General features: G+C 51.4%; 11 protein-coding genes across 11 annotated transcripts; 5 read left to right on the forward strand and 6 right to left on the reverse strand.

Annotated features, from left to right (window-relative positions):
* Positions 1–1,522: 1,522 nt before the first annotated feature.
* On the reverse strand, positions 1,523–1,889 carry COCVIDRAFT_20598 (hypothetical protein; the record flags this gene model as incomplete). The annotated part of the gene is made up of 2 exons (XM_014695571.1): positions 1,523–1,633; positions 1,689–1,889. The coding sequence occupies 2 exons, from the start codon at positions 1,887–1,889 to the stop codon at positions 1,523–1,525; spliced, it is 312 nt and encodes a 103-aa protein (XP_014551057.1).
* An 897-nt stretch (positions 1,890–2,786) lies between these two features.
* On the forward strand, positions 2,787–3,542 carry COCVIDRAFT_113870 (hypothetical protein; the record flags this gene model as incomplete). Its single annotated transcript, XM_014695578.1, has 1 exon — positions 2,787–3,542. The coding sequence occupies one exon, from the start codon at positions 2,787–2,789 to the stop codon at positions 3,540–3,542; it is 756 nt and encodes a 251-aa protein (XP_014551064.1).
* Positions 3,543–5,424: 1,882 nt separating this feature from the next.
* COCVIDRAFT_113856 (hypothetical protein) lies at positions 5,425–5,834 on the forward strand (the record flags this gene model as incomplete). Its single annotated transcript, XM_014695579.1, has 2 exons — positions 5,425–5,563; positions 5,587–5,834. 2 exons carry the CDS (start codon positions 5,425–5,427, stop codon positions 5,832–5,834), a joined length of 387 nt encoding a protein of 128 aa, XP_014551065.1.
* A 469-nt stretch (positions 5,835–6,303) lies between these two features.
* Positions 6,304–7,684, reverse strand: COCVIDRAFT_113825 (hypothetical protein; the record flags this gene model as incomplete). Its single annotated transcript, XM_014695580.1, has 2 exons — positions 6,304–7,548; positions 7,601–7,684. 2 exons carry the CDS (start codon positions 7,682–7,684, stop codon positions 6,304–6,306), a joined length of 1,329 nt encoding a protein of 442 aa, XP_014551066.1.
* A 320-nt stretch (positions 7,685–8,004) lies between these two features.
* On the forward strand, positions 8,005–8,379 carry COCVIDRAFT_20602 (hypothetical protein; the record flags this gene model as incomplete). The annotated part of the gene is made up of 2 exons (XM_014695572.1): positions 8,005–8,018; positions 8,070–8,379. 2 exons carry the CDS (start codon positions 8,005–8,007, stop codon positions 8,377–8,379), a joined length of 324 nt encoding a protein of 107 aa, XP_014551058.1.
* Positions 8,380–8,533: 154 nt separating this feature from the next.
* Positions 8,534–10,748, reverse strand: COCVIDRAFT_113831 (hypothetical protein; the record flags this gene model as incomplete). Its single annotated transcript, XM_014695581.1, has 2 exons — positions 8,534–10,289; positions 10,336–10,748. The coding sequence occupies 2 exons, from the start codon at positions 10,746–10,748 to the stop codon at positions 8,534–8,536; spliced, it is 2,169 nt and encodes a 722-aa protein (XP_014551067.1).
* A 913-nt stretch (positions 10,749–11,661) lies between these two features.
* Positions 11,662–14,372, forward strand: COCVIDRAFT_31318 (hypothetical protein; the record flags this gene model as incomplete). The annotated part of the gene is made up of 2 exons (XM_014695582.1): positions 11,662–12,993; positions 13,044–14,372. The coding sequence occupies 2 exons, from the start codon at positions 11,662–11,664 to the stop codon at positions 14,370–14,372; spliced, it is 2,661 nt and encodes an 886-aa protein (XP_014551068.1).
* A 947-nt stretch (positions 14,373–15,319) lies between these two features.
* COCVIDRAFT_113864 (hypothetical protein) lies at positions 15,320–16,351 on the reverse strand (the record flags this gene model as incomplete). The annotated part of the gene is made up of 3 exons (XM_014695583.1): positions 15,320–15,403; positions 15,500–15,900; positions 15,964–16,351. The coding sequence occupies 3 exons, from the start codon at positions 16,349–16,351 to the stop codon at positions 15,320–15,322; spliced, it is 873 nt and encodes a 290-aa protein (XP_014551069.1).
* A 544-nt stretch (positions 16,352–16,895) lies between these two features.
* COCVIDRAFT_113874 (hypothetical protein) lies at positions 16,896–17,812 on the reverse strand (the record flags this gene model as incomplete). The annotated part of the gene is made up of 2 exons (XM_014695584.1): positions 16,896–17,337; positions 17,409–17,812. The coding sequence occupies 2 exons, from the start codon at positions 17,810–17,812 to the stop codon at positions 16,896–16,898; spliced, it is 846 nt and encodes a 281-aa protein (XP_014551070.1).
* Positions 17,813–18,241: 429 nt separating this feature from the next.
* COCVIDRAFT_47574 (hypothetical protein) lies at positions 18,242–18,505 on the reverse strand (the record flags this gene model as incomplete). The annotated part of the gene is made up of 1 exon (XM_014695585.1): positions 18,242–18,505. A coding segment is annotated over one exon (264 nt), but the record flags the coding sequence as incomplete, so codon positions are not given.
* Positions 18,506–19,912: 1,407 nt separating this feature from the next.
* Positions 19,913–21,629, forward strand: COCVIDRAFT_44101 (hypothetical protein; the record flags this gene model as incomplete). Its single annotated transcript, XM_014695586.1, has 2 exons — positions 19,913–20,762; positions 20,809–21,629. Coding segments are annotated over 2 exons (1,671 nt in total), but the record flags the coding sequence as incomplete, so codon positions are not given.
* Positions 21,630–22,310: the final 681 nt, after the last annotated feature.

Below are 22,310 nucleotides of genomic sequence, written 5' to 3' on the forward strand. Positions count from 1 at the left end.
TTGCACCATCTAGGGCCAATCTGGCCCTTGTTAGCCTATCTTAGTCATATCTGACTTATCAAAGCAGATATAAGCACGAAGAATACTACCTAAGCTCGGTAGCTGTTCGTCTACGTGAAATACAGAACGTTTACTCAAGAGTACTATTGTTTTACTCTACCCGTGCCTAATACCCCTAAAACGTCTCACAACTAGTATATAGTTTACTCGATGTTAATTGTATAATATACCTAGAGTTATTCCTAACTACTATCAGGATACCACCTCCCTAGGGTACAAACCGAGCCGAGCCGGCGCTAACTAACCAGACGCGCGCTTGCGCCTGTTTCACCTGGTTCTGTTGTTCTATTTGCTGCCTTCCTTCATCCTTGCATATCTTACGTCATCGTTAGTTATCCTCAACATCACGTGATGATCACCCGGACATGCATAGTAGCAATTCCAGTATAGAAATGAGGCCAGGCAATGAGGCGGTTAGGTGAGTTACATGAGCCAATTGAACCGCGCTGGGATGATGGTGGTGTTATTGTGATGACGAAAGTGATGCACAACGTTTCTCCACAAGTATGTTTCATGTTCCTGGATTGTCGTACGAGTTCTATAATTATCTCTTCCCCCTATTTACTCGCAATGCTTTTATACAGTAGATTGAACAATTATTCTACTGGTACAGTGGGGAACTCAAAAAGGAGGTAGTACTCTAATGTTTTCTCATGCACCCGAGCAGCACAATGAAGCCGGGATCATCCCATTGCTCGAAACAAGGTCTTTAAAATACAGTGCTTATACTATGGGGCTTCAACGAAGAGACAATTTCATTGTAGTAACCCACAAGGGTTTTAAGAAATTAAATTTTTCGTTCGCATGGATAAGAAAAACTGTTTACTCGATCATCTCATGGATCATGGACCATGTATTTGTACATTTGTCTCAGAATGGTATGTCGCGAAGATAGGGAATCATTACAATTGTACTCAGTATGTAGAAAAGGGTTATTGTTTCCCTCGCTATCTTTCACTAGCCATTGAGTCTCCAACTGTCGTTTAGCACAACGTAAGCTGTCGAGGGTAGACCTTGTTCATAGTATGTCTTGAGATTTTCATGATGCATTTACTCTCCGTATCAAAAGACACCAGAGAATGGGGGTGGCTCAAAACACCAGTAATCACAATGCCTCCTAGCCACTAGTATATTGAGAAATGATTATCAGGCTTATTTATAAAAACGTCACAGTTCGATATTTAGCTTCGTAATGGCTTCTCAACGAGCTATTTGGGTATAATAATGATGGTATTCGAAGCGTACATATATACAACTTATCAATGCTCAACTAGCAGTAAACCTGTCATAGATGGTTCATAGATGGTAGCAACCATCCTCGTTCGTTATGTCGGTTGACAAGGACATCATGAGCTAAATCCCTAACCGATCTTTGACTCTTCTCAAGTAATTCGATCCCCCCCTCTGTTATACTGATTGTGCGAAATCAATCCAATCCCTTAGTCGTCCCTGATTAACTGACTTAAGAAGCGATAGCGCCGCCGGCACCGTGCAACTGGCAGTAGTATTCCCACTCATCACCGCCCATGTGCCAGTCATAGGAGATGCAGATGGACATGCCACCCTTGTCTGCCTGTATGGTGTGTTAGTTATACAACTCATGTCCTCTTTGCGTTTCTGTTCCTTACCATCTTGCAATCAGGGCAGGTGTTCCACTGCTCGCTTCCCTTATTTCGCTTGAAGTACGAGTCGCAGGCCTTTTCTGTGGCGGCTTGGTTGTAGGTTGCTGCGCCATTAATCCAGTCGGCACAGATACCGCCGTAGTGGAGGTCTGCTGAAGCAACGTTCAGGATGGCAGCGATGACTGGCAGAGTGATGGAGAACTTCATGATTGGGAATAATTGAAGAGATGATTGTCCTGTGAAGAACTGAGATGGGTAGAGAATAGAAGTATATATGAGAGAGTTATGTGTGTATGGGATTGGTGATGCTCACGAGTAAAGGGCGGACGTATGGTAAATAAGTAGAAACGCTTGCTATGATGGATCTCTGGTTCTATCCGCTGTTATCGCTGTGTAGACATGATTCACGACCCTCAGTTCCCCACTGACCATCTCGGTATGATTGTGACCAACATGACCACCCCTGAAAGGGCCGCGAGGCATTACAACGATAATCCTTCCGGGGTACTGCCAAGGACAGCGATCAAGGTCATCCATTAGGACAAAGTTTTTCCGAACTGGTGTCCTAGAGCAGTATTCTTAGTAGGAAACTATGACAGTTGGTAGCCCTTTCATGCACAGAGCACGGAGTGGCTGGCACGCGAGCGTACTTCATGCGCTTCGGGCCGAACGTTAAGCTCGTGTTTGCAAGAGGATCCAATCGGCAGTGTTCGGGAAAATTGTTTGCCTAGATAACTCTAGGCTGTTCCTGCAAGGCGAAACGGTAATTCACCGAGCATGCTCCGCATAGTGACCTGGTCCTTGCATCACAGTAACCCCTGTCACCAAACTCCATCACGAAATGACAGCGTTGGATACTGAGGTCTGTCTGCCTGCACGAATCAGGTTTCCTTGCAGATCAGTGCTCAGACGAGTTAACCGGATTGAATGCTGCTCCCTGTAGTTTTCCACGTCTAAGATAACCATCTCGAGCTCATGATACTATAAAGTTTTGAAGCATCCGGCCCAAATCTAGAGTTTCCATAGAGCATCAACACTCATACTTTCCATCTCTATCCTTCTTCAACAAGCCAACACATTGGCTATTGACCATCAATCTTCACAATGCATTTCACTCAACTCCTTACCCTCGCAGCCGGCGCCACACTGGCAGCCGCCGCTCCTGCTGCAGTCCCTGATGCTCATCCTGCCCCCTTTGCTGTTGCAGCCGACGACATTGTGCTCCACGGCAACGGTCGCATCCAAGTCATGAAGCGCTCAGAGTTTGAAGAGCGATTCCCCATCAAGGACTTTCCAGTTGGAACGCCAAACCAGTTCGAACCCAACCTCATCACCTACACTGGCGAAGAGCTTGCGAATATGACCAGGCCTCCTTTGTCGAAACGTGACGTCTCCATCGTTCTTCCTGGAAAGACGACCACGTTCACTGGCTGGGATGTCCAAGTCAGCCAGATCGTAAAGGGTGGAATTGGCACAAAGATCACTGTAGCGGCTGGCTACAGTATTAGTAACAGCATTGCAGTTACTGCGGGCATTGATGTCACCCTTATCGAAGATTTCCTCAAGACATCAATGTCTATCACCCAAACATGGCAGACTACCAACAGTCTAACAGCAACCTTCTTCACCGATGTGCCAGAGGGCAAGTACGGTGCCTGGGTCTACCGACCTCTCACCAAGCGCATCACCGGTGGCGTGTGGAGTGGCAAGATGGGAGACACAGGATCTGTGAAGACATGGCAGGCGGACTCGTTCACGACCAAGATGTACCAGGACATGGCCTGGGTCGATGGTTACTTTGCGGCATGCTTCCAGGACACCTTCCCTATGCCCAGGTGCCAGGGAGGAGGTACCCTCTAAATGTCGAGTCTATGCCGATACATAGCTTGCGACACTCACAACGGAGGACTATCTGGATCAATGACTTTTGTTCTACGAAATACGGTATGGGTCTATGAATGTATATAGTTTGTGGCATCAAGGGAAGCCATTTTTAGGATCAATGGAGTTTACTATCACAATACCTTACTTTACTTGAACCTTGGTGACCACTCTTTGGATATCATATGCAATTTTCTTAGAAAGACTATACTGAGTCACTGAGCCATTGAGGTGCCAGTCCTACATTTGCCTACTTGGATTTAACTTTTGCACTTATTCGTGTATTGCCATAGGAAAATAGTTTGCACACCTCTAATCAACGTTGGTTACTCTAGGATTTCAAGAGCGAGATAGGGATTCAGCATTTATCTAGGATAGTATCCCGCTTGGAAGAATAACAACTATACTCAAAGTCTCATATGATAGAGAAAGGAATTATGATAAACACAACGGAGCATCTATAGCCAAGGATGGCCAACTATAACTCGACTGTTATTATCAAGGGTTTCACATTATCACGATGAATTATGAGGTCTTCTAGTACTTGGTCGTATTCGAGAAATTGTACACATGGCGTGAAGAGTGCGATGAACCATCAAACCCTCAGCAAACAACAACCTCGGAGTTCTATCTCCCCAATGTCAATGCCATAATCTGTCAGCAGCAGCCTGTTCGAGACTCGGTATAACGGCCAATCTTCCCTACCAAGTCCCCAACCTTCAGATCATACTACCTGCACGCCCCTCCTTCAATTTCACGTACACATCACCCAACGTACGATACTTACACAGGCGCTGCTCGGACACTAGCGGTTGAGATAGGATGGCGCTCAGGCTACCATGACCTGGGGGGGCCGAGCACGGCGATGACAGTAAGGCCTACCCCGTCTGAGGACTCGTATTTCCCCAGCTGCAGTGTCATGCTTGGCCAACCGAGTTATCTACACGGAATATGTCACTCCGGCCACGTGGTTGAGCAGCAAGTAGTAAGTTCACGGTGTTGCCGGGCAGTCGGCCAAGATGCCTAGGAAACAAAAAAAACGGTCATGTTTTCGTGTGCACCTTGCTGTGGAGAACCATGTCCCCTCAGTGCCTAGCGGGATTATTACGTACGTGATATAGGTGTAGGGGGTGGACGGATGGACATGGTTGCGGTGGCTGAACCCCGGGTACCTGTGTTGTTAAAAAAAAGCGGACCCGAGGCGTTGGGTTGCCGCAGACACGCATTAGGTCGATCAATCGTGGCGGCGCTTCTTTTTTGATTGCGCAAACAGTCAACAAAGCACGTTGCAGCTAAAATGAGCGGTGATTGGATGAGCACGGGCCAACGGTGGACGGGAGATAACGATAAGGGTAGAGAACGCAAGGCGGAGTGTTATGCGGAGAACAGACTTCCGCCATGGTGTGTTAGAGAAAGCGCGCGACCAGTTCCCCCCCTTGTCCCCCCTCCCCTTTCGCAAAATCATGGCAGTGGGCAGTCAGCAGGTTCTCAACCCAAACGGGCCGATGGGATAGCGTAGGCAGGTTGTGCTATGGATAGCTGTCACCAGTTTCAGGTACGACCATCAGGAAGGGGATCCTGGCACCACAGGTCGGCATGTTCGAGAGCCGCTGCAGAAGCCCTACGTGAATAGTGGGTAAGTACACACACACACACACTCATTAAACTCGGGTGTTGCCATGCGTTCTAGTGTGCCCGTTGGAAGGTTTGCGGGAATCCCCACCCCCACCCACCGCATTTCATGTACATGCAACTGCGGCAAATTGCGATCACCACAGCTATTTTGCACTTGTTGCGCGTACACCAGGTGCCAAAACGGGTAAAAGTCCAGAAAAGGCAAGAACAAGATCATACCACCGAGATGCAGCGGGAAATCGGAGCAACAGACAGCGTGAGTGGTTTAAACTTCAACGACATGACTAGGTCGTTGCTTGACTTTGACATTTGCACCGTCGTCATTTTTCCTTGTGCTTACTTTCTGTGGGAAGTCCCGCTACTAAGTGGTACTTAGTGTCCTAGGCAGTAATTCTGCCTATAGAACTGGACTTATTATCCGGACCTGCGTTAGCCCTTACGGCCTTAAGGTTGATAAACTGGGCGCGACAACAGTGCGCCCGCCTGACTAGCCCAAGTACGCAACTAGCGTATTTTTCGTCGAAAGTAGGCGTCGGTGTGAATAAGAGCCTCCTCGTATTCAAATTAGCGGGTTTGGAATTTCTTGTATGTCGTCATGTGTCCGTTTCCTTGCTAGGCCTAAATCGTTCATGCTAATAGACGCCCGATAAGAAAAAGGAAGACGACAGAATTATTCACTCAATGCTAGTGATGCTGTGTAGGATGCGAAGGATTTGGAAAAGACTGGGGGTTGGTCTGACATACAGTAGTGTACCCCTTCCTAGGCAAATGGGCAGCACACGACTGCCCGACCCTTGCCTTCTTCTAAAATCACGACGTGCCATGTCTGGCTCATGGCGGCTCTTGAGTTAATTGACAGTTTCTGCCTTATCAGTTGCCATCACATACTGTATCATGATTAGGGTTGCGCGTAACTCGCTGAGTATTACCAGAGTTCTTCTTGTTTTTTTTTTACCATCTGCATCTTATCATTCAATGTAACGCAGCACCCGAATTTGCGTATTTCTTTCCATATTTGAATTCCCAATGACTATTCAGTGCTAGTGATGTATTCGCACCCCGAAGCAAGCCGTGTCTTATCGGCCCCTTTCTCTACACTACCCACTCATACGTACAAAGTGTCAATCCAAGGTTTGAGCGCACCGAGCCCGATGATAACAGCCTCCTCTGTCCGGATGGTCCTGCTGCCCTGTCGTGGCACCAGGTTTACCCACGCGTCGAACAGCTGGTGTGCTGTAGATTTGTCTAGCCCTTTACTAGTCAATTCCGGGTCACTGGCGACTGCTGGTTCTATGCCCGCTTGACCGCCGAATACGATGAGTAGGTGGTTGAAGGATTCTGGAGCCCCAGAGACTGTGGAGCTGGACATGTCACCCGGGGAAACTCCACCAGTTGAGAGAAACGAATACACCGACTGTCCGCGCTCGGAGGTACCAATGGACATGTCATAGCCACCAGGGTATTCGCACTCGGAGAAGACTGCGCCGAGCGAGGCAGCGCGTCGAACATTGTAGCCCCAATAGTATCCGCCTTCCTCACGTGGTAGACTGGCAGCACACGCTGTGGCTTCTAGACTGTCACAGTCTTGTTGTGAGAGATTGGGCCAGCCCTTCGGCGCTTCTTGATTAGCAAACCTTACAGTGGTGCGCATTCCTTGCTCCACGGGCGCCTCTTTGGGTATGGGTACGCGAATTGGATAAGGTAGACCGCACTTGACGTATGCGTAGTCTTCTCGTGCTACCTTCTTTGACTTGCTGCCGCCTGGGGGCGGTGCAGAGCCTACAAAGACACCCTCACGGTACTGACACCACTCGTGGCTTCTTAAATGATGGGGCATGTCCATGCTGGGGAGATTACCCACCCACTTGAGGTTTTGATGTTCCTTGAAGATGCTCAATCGCGGATCCTCGCGGTCATACCTCAGATGTGGAGGGCATTCTGCAAAAGCCAACAAATGGTACAGGAACTGGTCAGGATTCTGCCATGCTTCATCTTGTTCGGAGATGGAATCTAGAACCTGCTGTTTCGTGCGACCTTTGCGAATATACTTTTGATCGATGACGTTGTGGTCAATGTTACTTGGGTCGTCGTCATAAACCACGATTTCGTCGACACAGTAGATGGCTGCTGCGCGTGCAATGCGCCCAACCTGAATGGTTTTGTGATCGGGCTTCTTTGCATTCAGAGTCCAGCTTCCAGGAAGAGCAATTGTCACCGTCCAGTTGCGGCCTTTAGTAGGATTGAAGACGGCAGTCGGTCTTGACGTGTCGATATCTTCAACACTCTGTTCTTGGACATCACCCTTTCTTTTCTTCATAGGGCTGCCCTTATCACCGGGCGTCTTTCGCTTCTACTATTACGTCAGTCTCAACTTAAGAAGACCGAAGCAACCTTTACAATACCTTTCCATTTTCTTTCTCCTTAGATTTTGCATTTTTCGAGCGCGACTTGCTATCGACCACAATCATATCGTGGTCGTTGCTCATACTGGCGCTACTTGATGGATTGCTGTTTCTGCTACTTACTTCTCTAGAAGTTTGACTAGTGATAGTTTTTGAGGTAATGCTCGTTCTGCTGGGCGTGTAATGGTATATGCAAGTCAAAAGTTGGAGAATAAAAACAGAAGAAGCTGTCCGGTCCTGCATTAGCGCGATCCGCGCCGATCCACCCGCCACACCCATGTTCAACCTTGAGGCACCCTGCCGCTCTAGGCAACGAACGTCGCCTTTACCTTACCACTGTTTCTCTCTCTCTCTATTACACCAACACAGATATACACTACGTCTCTCTCTCACCTCTAGCGAATATGGAAAGCCCAAAGTACGCTTATAACCTCTGATAGCGCCACCGCTCTACTAACCAACCATCTAGGTCCTTCTTGTCGCGCACAACCAACACGCTCATCGTCTTCTTCGCCCTGTACTTTACCACCCTCTTCTCCTTCGACACCTGGGCTGCTGCACGAGGATCGCCATTTCGCGCGCCGGGTAGCACCTCGTATAATCGGCCTGCGCCCGTGGCCCCATCGCGACAAAGCTACCAGGGCGGCATGCATGGCCGAGGGAATGCGGGGCCTGGAAGTGGCAGCGGTGGCGGCAGCCGAAGGGTGGCACAGGTGAAGGATTCAAGACCGCCCATCAAAATGGGAGGTTCAGCTGCTTGCGGTGCTTGCTTGATTTAATGGTGAACATGTATGATTACGTGAACAGAAGTAGAGTATGAGCATTCATCATGTCGTAGGTGATATTAGTTTGAGTTGTACCAAAATTGGCAGTAAACTTTCATTGCTCCCTTTCGCGCCATGCTACTCAGTGATGCTGACGAAATAAACTATCTCATGCGCCCCTCCTTACGTTTGTGCTCATAAGTGTAATCTTCTTGCCCTTCTTCTTCTTACCACCACCCTTCTTGGGCACTTCTTCGCCCTCAGCCAACGACATGGCCTGGGCCTGGGCAATCATCTCCTCCTCCCCAAGCAAATCCTTCTCCCAGCCTTGCAGCCACCCATCGTCACCATCAGCGTGGTCGTGTGGGGCCAGCACGGGAGATGTCCCCGCAACGACTGCAGTGCCCCACACGGTTCGAGGAGCCGATGGACTGGTAGAAGGAGAGGCCAATGAAGCGAAGCCATCACCACGTCGTGCTGGCCAGGGCGGTGATGTCGAAGTATGGTCACCGTCTACAGTGGGCTGTGCGTCTGTTGCACTTCCAGATGCTAAAGGCTGAAAGTCGTCCGCAGAAAATCTCTCCGTGATGCTTGGCCGTCTTCTGCGTGCTGACGTGAACTCGGCATACTCGGCCTTCTCTGCGCGTTGCCGCGCCTTCTCCTCCTTTGTCTCCTTCTCAGTATGCTTCTTACGTCGCCTCTCGATTTCCGGTCGGAATCGTTCCAGAATCTCAGGGGCAACAGTATCCGTCCAGTCGCACTCGAGGAACCCAACCTCGCAGCCATATGGCAAATGTGCTAGATATTTTGTACGTTTCCGTAGTTCATCGTCTACAACATGACCAGTGGAGACGTGCTCCACTCGTGGCAGAATTGTTGACGGGAAAGAAGCAAAATTACCAAAGGCAGCCTTTAAAATGCGAATATCTAATGGCGACAGATAATAATGAAGTAGCGCTTGATAGAAGAAATACTCAGAGGGAGTTTTGTGGTGCTCATGGTGTTGTCGGTTGCGCAGCTCAGCGAGAGTCAAAGACATGCTATGGCTGGTAGCAGACGAATGTGACGAAACAGACATGGCCCGATCTTTGGTACTCGAAGATTCGGGCGCGGGCTGCGGTGGCGTGTAATCCTGGCCAGACTTGGAAGCGTTCTGGATATGATACATGTCTGGTGCGGCTCCCTCGTCATCAAAGACGATTGGAGCTCTTTTTGTCTTAGGTTCTGTAGGCTTGACAGGCTCCTCAGGAGGGTTTCCAATGCCCTTGAATTTCTCCTTGAGCTCTCGAATGTTTCGTATTGCCTTCTTTGTCCACTCCATGCTGTCTTCGGCAAACATGACCTCGTCCTCTTTGCCCTGCTGCTCGAGTTTGACAATCTCCTGATCCAGCTGTTCGAGCATGTAGTCCTCTCCACCTCGCATGACACGAGCGTAGTCTGTTACCTCTGCCGCATGGTACCAGGGTATATCTTGGTCCTTGGGCAGAGCATCGGCGCCGTCGCGGGGCATAGCCAATGTACTTCCGGCTGATCTCACCACCAAGCGCAGGACAACGTCGCCCCCCTCTCGTGGAGCCTCGCTTTCTTGGCCAGTGTACCAGCGGACAGGTCGTGTTTCCGAGGCATAGATGGTGTCGAAGCATAGTGGGCATTTTTTAGATCGCGCCCTCTTCTCTGGTGCTTTCCCGTCGTCTTCAGAGTGCATGTAGCGGATGAGACAGGGGAGACAGAAGATGTGACCGCACCTGGCCATCCTCGGGGCTACTGGCATCCCGAGGCAGATGGGACAAGACGCTTCCTGGGAGATTTCAGATGCCAATATTTGCAGGACATTATTCCAGTCCAGGTGGATATCGGCATCAACGCTCTGAGCGCGATAGTCGCCGCGCGGATCGACGATGAAGCGGTAGTTGGCGTGCACATATCTTGGGCGGGTTAGCTGAGGCAGATGGGGATGAGAAGAGCACTTACCGGGCTTTGTCGACGGCATGGTAGCCAGACCCGAGGCCACATGTGGGATTGCGCCGATAGTTCCTTCCATAGCCGTGCGACTGGTTGTGGTTGGACGGGCGTGGGGGAAGGCTAAAGTTCATGAGGTGGGTAATGGACGTCTGGCCCTTCCTGTTGCTGAAGGGGCGCATGGCGAGTGATTCAGCAATGGCATCCTCATCCGTCTGGCGGAAGCGCTTGGAGCCCTTGTGCTGCTTCTTCTGCTGCTGGCTGTTGCGAGGCGTGGGCGAGGATCGCGCCGAGGTTCCGCTGCCCCGCGGCTGCGCAAAGAAGCTACTGGTGCTGATGGAGGGGGCCTGGTTCTGGGCGGGAGAGACAGGGCCAGTGGATGCAGAGGCCTTGGACGAGGACGGGGCGGGAGGGTTGCTAGACATGACTCCCAGCTAAGGGCTCACGATAGCGCGACAGCACCAGCACCAGCAACGACGACCAAGACGACGACGATGACGTTGATGAAGGACCAGGGAAAAAATGAAGGACCGAAGATGGGAGGGAACGAGAGAATAGTGGGGATAGCGGGTGGTGGATGTATATTTCTGGATGGGTTGCGAAAAGTCGGGGTCCCCAAGAGGGTGCGTGGTCGGGGACAAGAGGCAGAAGGTGGAGTGGCGGATGGCGACAACCTGGGTTGATGACGCCGGGGGCCGTCACGTTATCAGCCGGCCACTTACCTTTGCATCGTGGAGCTGCAGCAGCAGACGGGCAGCCATTGACTGTTTCGTCCCGTGGCACTCTGCGTCTGTCTCAACATTTAGGGGTGCACGTATCCTGTCACATTCGATTGAAAACTGCCGTCATCTGGTGCCATTGGCCTTGTTGGCCTGCGTGCTTCTCCTCTCGACCATCCCTCTCTCTCTGCCCAGGGTCTCCGGCCTCCGCACAGACTGCAACGCCCTTCTGCAGAGCGACTCTTTGACTCGGTTCGAGCTTCTTCCATTGCCGCCAGGCCCAACACCACGCCGCCGCCGCCGCTCTCTCCATCCATCCCAGCCTCTCTCCCTCTTTGTCGCGGGCAGCCTCTGCTGCGCTCATGTCGTCCTGATACGATGACCCCGCGATCGTCGACGAACCCATCCGCACCGCACCCTTCGCCTACGCCAGTCGCGCGACGCCGCTCCGCATCCGAATAAATATCCTCCACCACCCTGCGCGCCTTGCCCGCACCCGCTCCCGCTTCCCCATCGCCTTCGCCCCCGCCAACATCTCCCGCCCCGTTGCCTCACAAGTTGGCCGCTTGCTCCCTAGCCGGCGCCGACTGTCGAGGCAACACCGCGCCCAGCCCTCATGATGCCCGGTCCTTATATGCCTGGGAGGAGGCAGGCCGAGCAGCAGTACTACCACCACCACATCCCCCCACAGACACACTCGCCCGTCCACCATAACCCCTATGCCGCGCCCTACCACCACCTTCAGCAGTATGGCCCGCCTCATGGCTATCCCCAGCACATGCAGCCTATGCAGCAATGGTACCCCTACCAGCAACCCCCGCCGCCGCCTCAATATGCCATGCCTCCGCGCCAGTTCCAGCCTCAGCCGCATGCCTCGCCCGTCGTAGTCTCGTCACATCTGCACATGGTCCCGCCAGTCAACCGTGCCATGGGCCAGACGCCTCCCATTGTCCATTCACGCACCCCGCCTGTCCCCCGCATTCCTACCCCCCAGCAGGCTCCCTCGACTCCCTCGGTGCAGCCCCACGTATATATGCCGTCTTCTTCGACGCCCCAGCCAACTCCCACTGTCGATAGCCCGCCGCCCGCTGTTGAGTCAAAGCCCACGCCACCAGCCCCGTCCACCCCACAATCCATCACGTTTAAGCCCTTCTATCCGCCTCTGCCCTGGCTCTCTGTGCCAGATTCAGACTTTCCAGTGCGCGCATCGCGCGGAAAGAGACGGCGAAGGGCCCCGGTATCCACAGAGGAGCAATCTTTGGCTTTGCCCTCACGCGACCAGGCTAGCGAGGAGGATGCCTCGAACGAGATTGAGGAAGACACAGAAGGTGACAGGACTCCCACGGAAGAACCAGAAGAATCTCAGGCATCCACAATTGCGGGTCCATCTGATGCTGAAGTCGACACCCCCTCCACCTCACACCCACCTTCAGAAGTCGATCTAACCCAGTCTGCAACCCCATCTACTGCTACGCCATTAGGTTCACAACAGGCTGCCCCTGTCACGGCTGCTGCCAAAAAGCATGCCCGCAACCCTACCATACCTGCCGTACCCCGTGTCCCGATCAAGCCCGCAAAGGCGTCCAGTGCAGCTTCTACCACGCAGCAGTCCATCAAGTCGCCAGCTGCGGCTCAACCAGAGTTGTCGCAAATCGACGATGCTACAACAACGACGACTGAGGAAGCCGCGCCTAATGCTGAAGAAAAGCCCAAGCCAGCTGCGCCAAAATCGTGGGCAGAGTTGTTGAGGGCAAAGAATGCTACCAAAGCAGCCCAGCCTGTTGCACCACCAGCCGCCACCCCTGCGCCAGTTACCAATGGACCTGTTGTGCAAAGAAGCAACACTCTCGCAGATGTCTTGGCATCCTTCTCAGTCGATTCGGAAAAGAAGGTCTCTTTCATTGAACCGCGTGGTCTCGTCAACTCGGGCAATCTTTGTTACATGAACTCGGTATGTCTTGATTGCTTGCCATTCTATGAACTGCCCTAACCTGAGAGTAGATTCTTCAAGTCCTTCTTTTCTGCGTCCCGTTCTACGATTTCCTCGACCAAGTCGCCAAACGTGCTGTGCATAGTTTCAAGTCTGAGACCCCTCTCATAGATGCTATGATTATGTTCCTGCGAGACTTCAAGCTCATTGACTCTGCGGCTACTGTTGAACAACTACGTCTACGACTGAAAAGCAACGACATTGAGCAGTACGGCGATCCTTTGGCTCCGGAATATGTATACGACGTCATCAAGCGTCTGCCCCGCTTCGATAACATGAAGAGAGGCCAGCAGGAAGACGCGGAAGAGTTCTTGGGTTTCCTACTTGCTGGATTGCATGACGAGTGTGTCCAAATAATTAAGAGCGGAAAGCAGAGTCAGCCTGCAGGCACAGTCACATCAGAAAACAGTGAACAAACAGGCTCCGTGGATGGTGGCTGGGAGGAGGTCGGCCACAAGCAAAAGACAGCCGTCACTCAAAATTCTGGGGCTATTGACATTGAGAGCCCCATCACCAAGATATTCGGTGGCAAACTTCGCTCTGAGTACAAGAGGCCGGGCGAGAAAGCTTCAGTCACGCTTGAGCCCTACCAGCCGCTCCAACTCGACATTGGCGAACCAAACATTAACAACATTTCTGATGCTCTCAAAAACCTTACACGTCTAGAAACACTAGACGGCGCCGCTCGCGGTGCCAAAGCATCGACGAAACAAGTACACATCGAGTCGCTACCGCCAGTGTTGATCCTTCACCTGAAGCGTTTCCACTACGATGAAAAAGGGCCCCAGAAGATTTGGAAGAAGATTGGCTACCCGCTCGAGCTGGAGTTACCCAAGGAGGTGTTCCCGCCACACAAGCGAGGAAGCTACCAGATCCAAGGCGGCTTCCCTCGGTACAGACTTACCGGTGTTGTCTATCACCATGGTAAGAATGCTAGCGGCGGCCATTACACTGTCGATCTTCGACGCCAAGAAGGAAAGGAGTGGATTCGCATGGATGACACCATCATCCGTCGCATCCGCGCCGAGGAAGTGGCCGAGGGTGGCGCAGAAGAAGACCCCAAGGTCTTAGCTGCTGCCCTCGAGCAGCACAAGTCCGACGCTGGGAAGAGCAAGAACTTCTTTGCCCAGATCGACATGGACGAGGAGGAGCCTGACAAAGGCGGATGGAACCAGGTGAATGGATCTGAGAAGCAGAAGGATGGCAACAAGAAGTGGAGTGGTATTGTTAACGGCGCAGCAACACCTAGTTCCGCAGGCAAGAGGACACCGCTGCTTAAAGAAAACGTGCGCGACAACAAGGTGGCGTATATCTTGTTCTACCAGCGCATCGAAACCTGAGACCAAGGAGGAACTTTGTTATGCGCGCGGGGAGGAAAAATAGTTCAACACGATATGATTTCAAGAAAGCCATCTTGTAATGACATTGAGAGAAAAAAATTAAAAATTAATAGAGGACGCAAGAAGATGAAGACGAAGATGAAGAATGACGAGGAAGTAGGGGGAGGAAAAGGAGGAAAAGGAAAAGGAAAAGGGAGTGGAAGGAAGCCAGGCGTGGATGATCATGACTCGGGTTATGAAAAGCCACGACTACCAGCATTGCCTTGGTGCGATGTACAAAAGAGAAGGGAGGGGAAAAAGTATTTCGTGTCGGTTGATACCCGTGTGGGTGTTGGGATAGCACGAATGATGACGATAAAACTTCATGCTTGCTTGTTATGGTGCGTGTGTGTGTGTGCGTATTTTATGCATGTTGAATGTGATGATGTTTGTGTGATTTGATCCACTGTTACATGTTACTCGAATCATTCTAATGTTGATCGATTGTAGTATGTATGTCAAGAATTCTTAAAAAGGTAAAGAATACCAGAATCTGTTGAGTATAGTAATTTCCCAAATGGATTTCCAAGTCTTCTCGCCGTACTACTACTACTACTACTAGTCAATTTGGCCACTTTGGCTCAAATACTTGTCAGTTACTCTCTCTTTCTCTCTCTCTCTCTCTTCGTACCTTTTTCTCCCATTCATCCGCGGCGTAATGAGTTTCCCGGGTCACCAAGAAAACCAAGGTGAATAGCGTTTCCTTGCGAAAGCTTTTGAGTCCATTGCCGCTTTTGTTACCCAAAATGTCCATTCATCGACTTTGTTTTATTTATTTTTTCTTTTTTTTCTTCACGCAAGTACTGCCCTCTCTGCATATGATATATGTATTCAGTTGTAGGAGACTGCAAGAGAAGCGCCAAGTTCAAGACTTTGATGACGAAATTCTATCTTGTTCGTGTCTTTCTTTATCTGGACAATGTAAGGCTTGGAGAAGACGGTCGATATGGACAACGGTTAGGGATGGATAACACTGCTTTTGCGCCCAATATCTGTCATTTTTGTACGTTAGCAATGTATCACCGGATTTTTAAAAAAAGACTGCATGTTTTTTGTTGTTTGATGTGGGTGGAGAAAAATAACAGTACCTCTTGCATCAATGATGAGAATGGAGCTAATTCTGATACCTCTTGTAGTATCTCCTCAGCCTGCTTCTCTGGCGAAAACCTGGATGGAACTCGGAGCCCTGGGCTGTGTGTTAACTCTCTATTGGTATATGGGATGGCTGGCTCGTCTGGATCTGGTGTTATGGTCATGCCGTCAAGATCGATTACCGGCGTTGTGGATTGATTGATCATGGTCGAGTCATTGGCGGAAGGTGATGGCTGAAAGAAGTCTGGCTGGTCAGGGGATTCCGGCTGGTCAAACGACTTGTGCTCATCTTCAGAGCTTGTGCGGTCGATAGAAGTTGACTGGTTTACATCAGGGAGTGGTGACGGTTGCGGGTCACGATCAATAGAAGTAGTAGGTGGCTCAGGCAGATTGGGGCCTACCACGTCGTATGAGCGGTCGTATCGAACCATTCAAAGGTGAGGGATAGAGACATGCATACCGACTGCTTTTGCCGTTGGCAAATGGTTTGCGTGTTCGGTGACAGGGCCAAGTTTGGCTGGTAGGATGTCTTGCGAAACCGCATTGAAGCCAACAACGCTCTTCACGCTCTCAATGATGTGCTTGAGCCGCTCATTCTCTGCTCGCAAGGTATCAATTTCGGACAATAGAGTAACTGTTTTGTCATTACGATCCTTGTTCTGTAATATCTCTATTGTGCGCTCAAGCTTAGCAATGTGTATCTTGGTCTTCTCTCGAAGGGACCTTTGAGCCTGGCGGTCAACGGCGCGTTTTCTCTCTCGACGTTCATGTTCAGATGCGGGCCTCTTTCGCTTCTGTGTAATATATATCTGGGTTGGAGCAGCGTCTTTTGGCTCAGGGTCTACCATGACAGTGGTATTGTAGTATGGAGATAATATAACGTAGTAGTCTCAATCACGTCACGTAGCGGCGATAAGGGTCCAAAAGTATGGAGCAAATGCACAAGTGGTTGAATTGTTAGCAGTCAACCTCCGGTGCAGCCGACCCTAGTTTGGTCGGCCGAGGCACTCAAATGCTCCTGGTAACTCCCCAAAGTGCTCTATTAGCCCTATTCGTCAGTTTGGATGCGGGGATGATTGTCGCCCTGCTTTTAGCAAGTGGATCTTCCAGTTATTTTGAGCATAGTGCAGTTGTCGTGCAGGGCTTGCCGGTCATATGTACATATATGTGTATTGCTGACACGGAGATGGGCGCAGCACGTTAATGAACGGTACTCATAGACGACCGAGAATCTGATGTGCTATTCCATTGTCTCCTGGATGAATTGGTAAAGTAGTCTCCATAGAAGAAGATCACAGCATCTGTGCCATTTTTGAGTAAGCCGTGAAAGCCTTTTGTCCTTTTTTTTTTTACTTAATTTATACAACTACACAATTTTGTATGAACAGATTACTACAGCTTGGAAGGTTGCCAATTTGGTTTCCGCTTTTCGGCAAAAGCCCGTAGTCCTTCAAGAGCATTCTCGCCAGAGTTGAGTCCATGGTTGTATTGTTCAAGTACCAGTTGAGTGGCTCGCTCCACGCTCCCAGTTTCCCAGGCCTCTCTCAAAGCTGCTCTGGTGACAATGGCCGAGTCTGGTGAGATTGCAGCAATCTCACTTGCTAGCTTGAGTGCCTCTTGTACAACCGTTTCTTTGGAGGGGGATATGCGGTTGACGAGGTTGAGCTCTTTGGCCCTTTGCGCGGTAATGGGTTTTCCTGTGAGTGCCATTTCGGATGCGATAGGCAGGCCGACATTACGGACGAGTCGTGGAGGGCCTCCTGCACCAGCGAAAATGCCACGGAGAGCTTCTGGGAGACCAAATGTGGCATGTGGTGCTGCTACCACCAAGTCGCTGCACAGTAATTAATGTCTGATTGTGTGTGGAATACATGTCGGTGCCAAAAAAAAAGATGTGGAACGTACCAGCCCAATACAATCTCGAAGCCGCCTCCGAGCGCGAATCCATTGACGGCTGCAATGACGGGCTTCTTGCCCATGCGCCGACTTAGCCCACCGAAGCCACTAAGAGGGTGTCTCAGGAGGCCTGGGGTGGCTTTGAGCTGTCCGCTCCGGATCTTTCCTAGCTGTATCAGGTCCTGTCCCGCACAGAAGCTCTTTGTGCCGGCCCCAGTAACGATGGCGACGCGCAGATTAGGCTCGTGGTCGAACCAGTCAAAGACCTCGCCCATTTCGAGATGTCCCTCGAATGGGATGCTATTCATCTGCTTTTCTCTATTGATGGTGACGAGGAGGACATGGTCGGCAGGATAGGATAGAAGGACGTGCGAGGTCGAAGGCGGCGTGGTTTGGGGCTTGACCGACGACATGTTGGCGGTGTTGGTGGAAAGGCTAGTGGACGACTTGAGGTGAGGTGAAGAAGCGAGACAGGTGGCGGGCCTGTGCAATGCTAGACGGAGGTTACATGGGGGGTGGAGTATTGCCGGGAGTAAAGTATGGTAGGATGAGGGTGAGTTTGTAAGGGCGCGCGTTGAACCGAGGCATGTTTCCCCGCACAGCTAGCCGGCGAGTGTGTCAGTGCCATGGCCGTCAGCGGCGCGGGTGGTGACGAACCACACATATATGTGGTCTACATTCTCATGACAATTTGGATTCAAGCAGGCTATTCGCAATAGTAGAAATAGTAGTAGTAGTAGTAGTAGTACAAGGTGGTTTTCCTAGTTGCTCAAAACGACACGTGACCAGCAGCAAGCGCGTTTTATTGTCCTCTAGCCTCGTTGCGGGCGCGGGCCCGGGTGGTGTGGGTGGCCCAGCAGCGGGTTCACCGACAGAGCAGAACACACGCCCCATGCAAACACTGCGATGACAAGAAGCAGGCCAACCAGATAGGGCACTGTCCGACGAGCGGGTATCAAACGGCCATGGCCCTTGATGAAGGGTGGATAGATGTAGTAGCGTCGGCCAGGAGCAAAGGGATGTTGCATAGTGCTGGCCGGACTGACCTCGATGGCCGAGTCGCGAGAAGAGGCGGCGACATCGATGGAGCCATAGAGGGCGTGTCGGATGGACGAAGTGGGTACTTGTGCGGTGAAGGGGCTAGTCTGGGGAGTGGGTGTTAGCCAGCTTCATGGGGGGGGGAGGGAGAGTGGACCATGTCCAGGACGCGAGTAGAGTACAAACCTCTTCTGCCATGGTATCGCATCGTCCACAGCTGCGTGTCTGCAGATGGGAGCAGAGGTGAGCTCCGACAAATTGGCCCAAAGAGGCCAAAACAAAGCCAAGCACGCCTACGCCTGCTGACGGACGGACCGTGTGTGGGAGATGGCGCGTGTCTGCAGCTCAGCCTCGTCGCCGCCGCCGCCGCCGCCGCCACCGCTGCTGCTGCTGCTGCTGCTGCTGCGTGGTGTATCCCTGGAGTATGGCCGAGACGGAGCTACGAAGAGTATGCGGTAGCAGGATGGGCGGCAGTATTCTTTTCCCTAGACGTACTATTAGGTATTTATTTAATACTCCGAGTGCGTTGGCTGCTCGATTCACGCCATGCATAGCGCCACCTACCCAAGCCAGGATAAAGCAGATTACCGAGCGGTGTTTAGTGCTGCGATGCTCCCCACAGAGGGTCCTTTTCCACCCCCGGTGCCCCCCCCCAGTGTCCCCAGTGCCCCCAGTGCCCCCTCCCATGCGTCTGAACTGATTGGGTAAAGGATGCTGGCACCGTTTAGCCTGCACAGAGTCGGGCAGCGTGCAGGTTTAGTCGTGTAATGTAGTGTAGTATATTGTAGTGTACAAAGGTACTCGTGCCCACTCATGGATGGATTTCGGGGATTGCAATGCCGGGCCTGCGTCCCACGGCGCCTCTCGCCCTCTAGCCATGACGGTAATAAAATAAGTAAGCCATGTGTCGTGGTGGCCCGGTAGGTTGAGTAGCGCGTGGTGGGGCACTGCACTGCTGCAACTCGTGCGGCCGACGCAGCAAATGTGCAAAAACGAAGAACAAGACATACTACTTACTACATATATTTGCATCATCAACCCTCCAACCACGCCGCACCCCTTCACTCAACTCCCGCCCCTCGCTCCTCTTCCTTCCTTTTCCTGTCGGACATCTCTCTCGCCTCACCCCCATGCCTGTGTAACCAAACGGGCTCGAGCTGGGCTACACAGCGCCTCTTGCCCATTTACTTGTGCCTGCCCGCTCGCCCTCGACCTGCTCACCTGTTTCATCTCCCTCTGCCCTCCCATCCCAGCCCCCAGCCCCTTTGGGCTCCTTGGGCTACCACTGAGAATCACTACCATCTTGCCCAAGCAGAAGAAAAAAAAAACCCCCCGAAGCGCCCCGTCCACCTGCTCTCATTTGGTGCCGCATTCAACCCTTGACTTTTACCGCGACCATGGCTGCTACTACTACTACCAAAGCCCAAAATAGCGCCCAGCCACATCTGCCCAGCATTGGCATCGCTCCACCCCCCATGGAACCTCCACTCCCTCCCCTCAACTCACAAGACCCAGAAAACTACTTGAAGCGATGCTCGGGCTATTGCAAAAAGACAAACTTGCGCTGCAGCGCCAGCATCGGCAAAAAGGCTCAAAAGGACACGCGTCCTACATACCTTCCCACATGCGCTCTCCACCGCGATCAACAAAGTCTTGCCGGGTGGTGTCAGTTCACCAGCTCGGATGGCCGTAGGTGTGCAAGGCTGTTCCGATGGAACCCCCCGCACTTTGAACTTTGCAACGATCATCAAGGCCATCCTAGCACACCCTGTTATTTCCTAAAACAGTTACCGCTCGAGCTTCGCCATGAAGTATACCGATATCTCATACCCACCGAGCCCATCGATTCTTCCACTGCGGCTGTCCACGACCGCTCCAGCCAGGAACCTGACCAACGAGCAAGTCGCTTACCCGTCCTGAGTTACCCGAGCCCCATGCGCGCAACACGCGTGCTCAGGTCAAAGTTTCCAATGAGACTCTTGGACCTTCTCAGCGTCTCACGCCAAGTCCACGACGAAGTAAAAGACCGCCTGTTCAGCACAGTCACTTTCAAAATCGACATCCGCAAAGACGGCACATTCATGTGTGGACGCCGCCTGCTCGAGCCCAAACGAGCAGACGGCTCTTCGCATTTCTTGTTCGATGAGGCCGACCATGCAAAGAGGAAATTCCTCAAATGTTTTGACTGGGCTTCCGCCAAAAACTACGCCGTTGACATATTACTCGAGAATTGCCCTATCGCAAACCCACAACATGTACCCAGCACAGCCAACATGACTATGAGATCTCGCTGGGATGAAGAGGTGGAGATTTACGACATCAGAGGTCAGTCCATTGTTCCATGCTGCAGTGCCGCTTCTTACATCTCCAGATTACATCTCTGTAGTTGTCTCTGGTATCCTGGCAAAGGCAAAGAATCTCTACAAGCTCCAGGTCCGACTTTGCCTAGCCGACTTTGGTTGGCATGAAGAGCAAACCCTCTCCAATTCAAAGCTACTTTTCAGCCCGTTTGAACGACTACGAAATGTGCGCCAACCTACTCTTGGTGGCGTCTTCACTGGGAGGCCCAACAGCAATTCAATGTATCCCATCGAGCGCACAACTGGCCGGTATCCCATTGCACCTGGGACCGGATGTGTACAATCAGCACTACCCGCCTACTATGAACTGTGCTCCGTGCCATCTTTACCCACCGACAACCCAGTATTGTTACCCGGCATACCAGGATTTGACGCCTATGCCGCTGAATGGAGGCGCCAGATCTCTTCCAAGGGCATTGCCAATGTTTTACAAGAGCCACTCATCCGCAAGATGTTTACCGAGTTTCGCAACTTCTATACTGAATTCGCTAACCATGTACCTGATATAACTTTGAAAAGCGGAAGGCACACATTCCTGCACCGAGCTAGGGTAGCACGTGAGCAAGAAGATGTCATAGCGTTCAGAGCCATCAGGGCAGAACTCCTGGATTATTGGACCAAACACTTGGATGACCAAGAGCGGAAAAAACGTACCATGGAAACACGCATTGCCAAATTCCTTGAAAGCGACACGTATCCATCACATGTCTGGGAAGAGCCAATTCCCGCACACTCACCAGACCCGTTGCCCACTCAAATCCTAAGATCTCCTGTCGCCTTGGACACTGAGATCATGGCCAGAGATGGCATACCCATGACGGGTAATATGATACGACGTAGCTGCCCCCCACCACCCTACCGGCAGATGAACCAGCAGCCAGGACAGCATAATCCTTTTGTCAATTCAAGGCTAATAAACCAGACGACGGAACAATATGCTTCGATGAAACGGCGACAGCTTCAACAAAGGTTCCTACAACAGCAAGCTCTGCAACAGCAGCTGATCAGGCACCAAATGCAGCTGGCACAATTGGAACAAGAAGAGCAGTACTCGCCTGTTGACGTCATGAACCAGCAACGAGACTATTTACTCAAGAGGAAAGCTGCAAATGAGATGAATGAGATATATCGACAGGCAAACTTTGGAAGTCAACAAGATGATGATGAAACAAGTTTGCCTAGAAGAAATTCAGATTCTTCGCATTCGTCGGAGGACGCCATACCTCATACTACGCCCTCATACAACAAATCAAACGCCACTAGGGGTTCCGGCGTTTACATTGAATTTCCTCAAACAAGTCAGCGGACAAATAATATCGAGTCATTTTCATCAATGGTTGGAGACGGGGAGCCCGGTCCATCTACCAAAAGATGCCGCACTGATTCTGGGTACGATGGTCAGCATAGACCCTTGCCCACTGAAGACAACATAGAAGGGGTAGAGCGCCAGGGTCAAGCCAGGGCAACATGGAGTGTCTCAAATTTTGGGTATGATGCTGATGCCATGCAACAA

Source organism: Bipolaris victoriae, assembly GCF_000527765.1.
Source record: "Bipolaris victoriae FI3 unplaced genomic scaffold scaffold_154, whole genome shotgun sequence".
Lineage (NCBI taxonomy): Eukaryota > Fungi > Ascomycota > Dothideomycetes > Pleosporales > Pleosporaceae > Bipolaris > Bipolaris victoriae.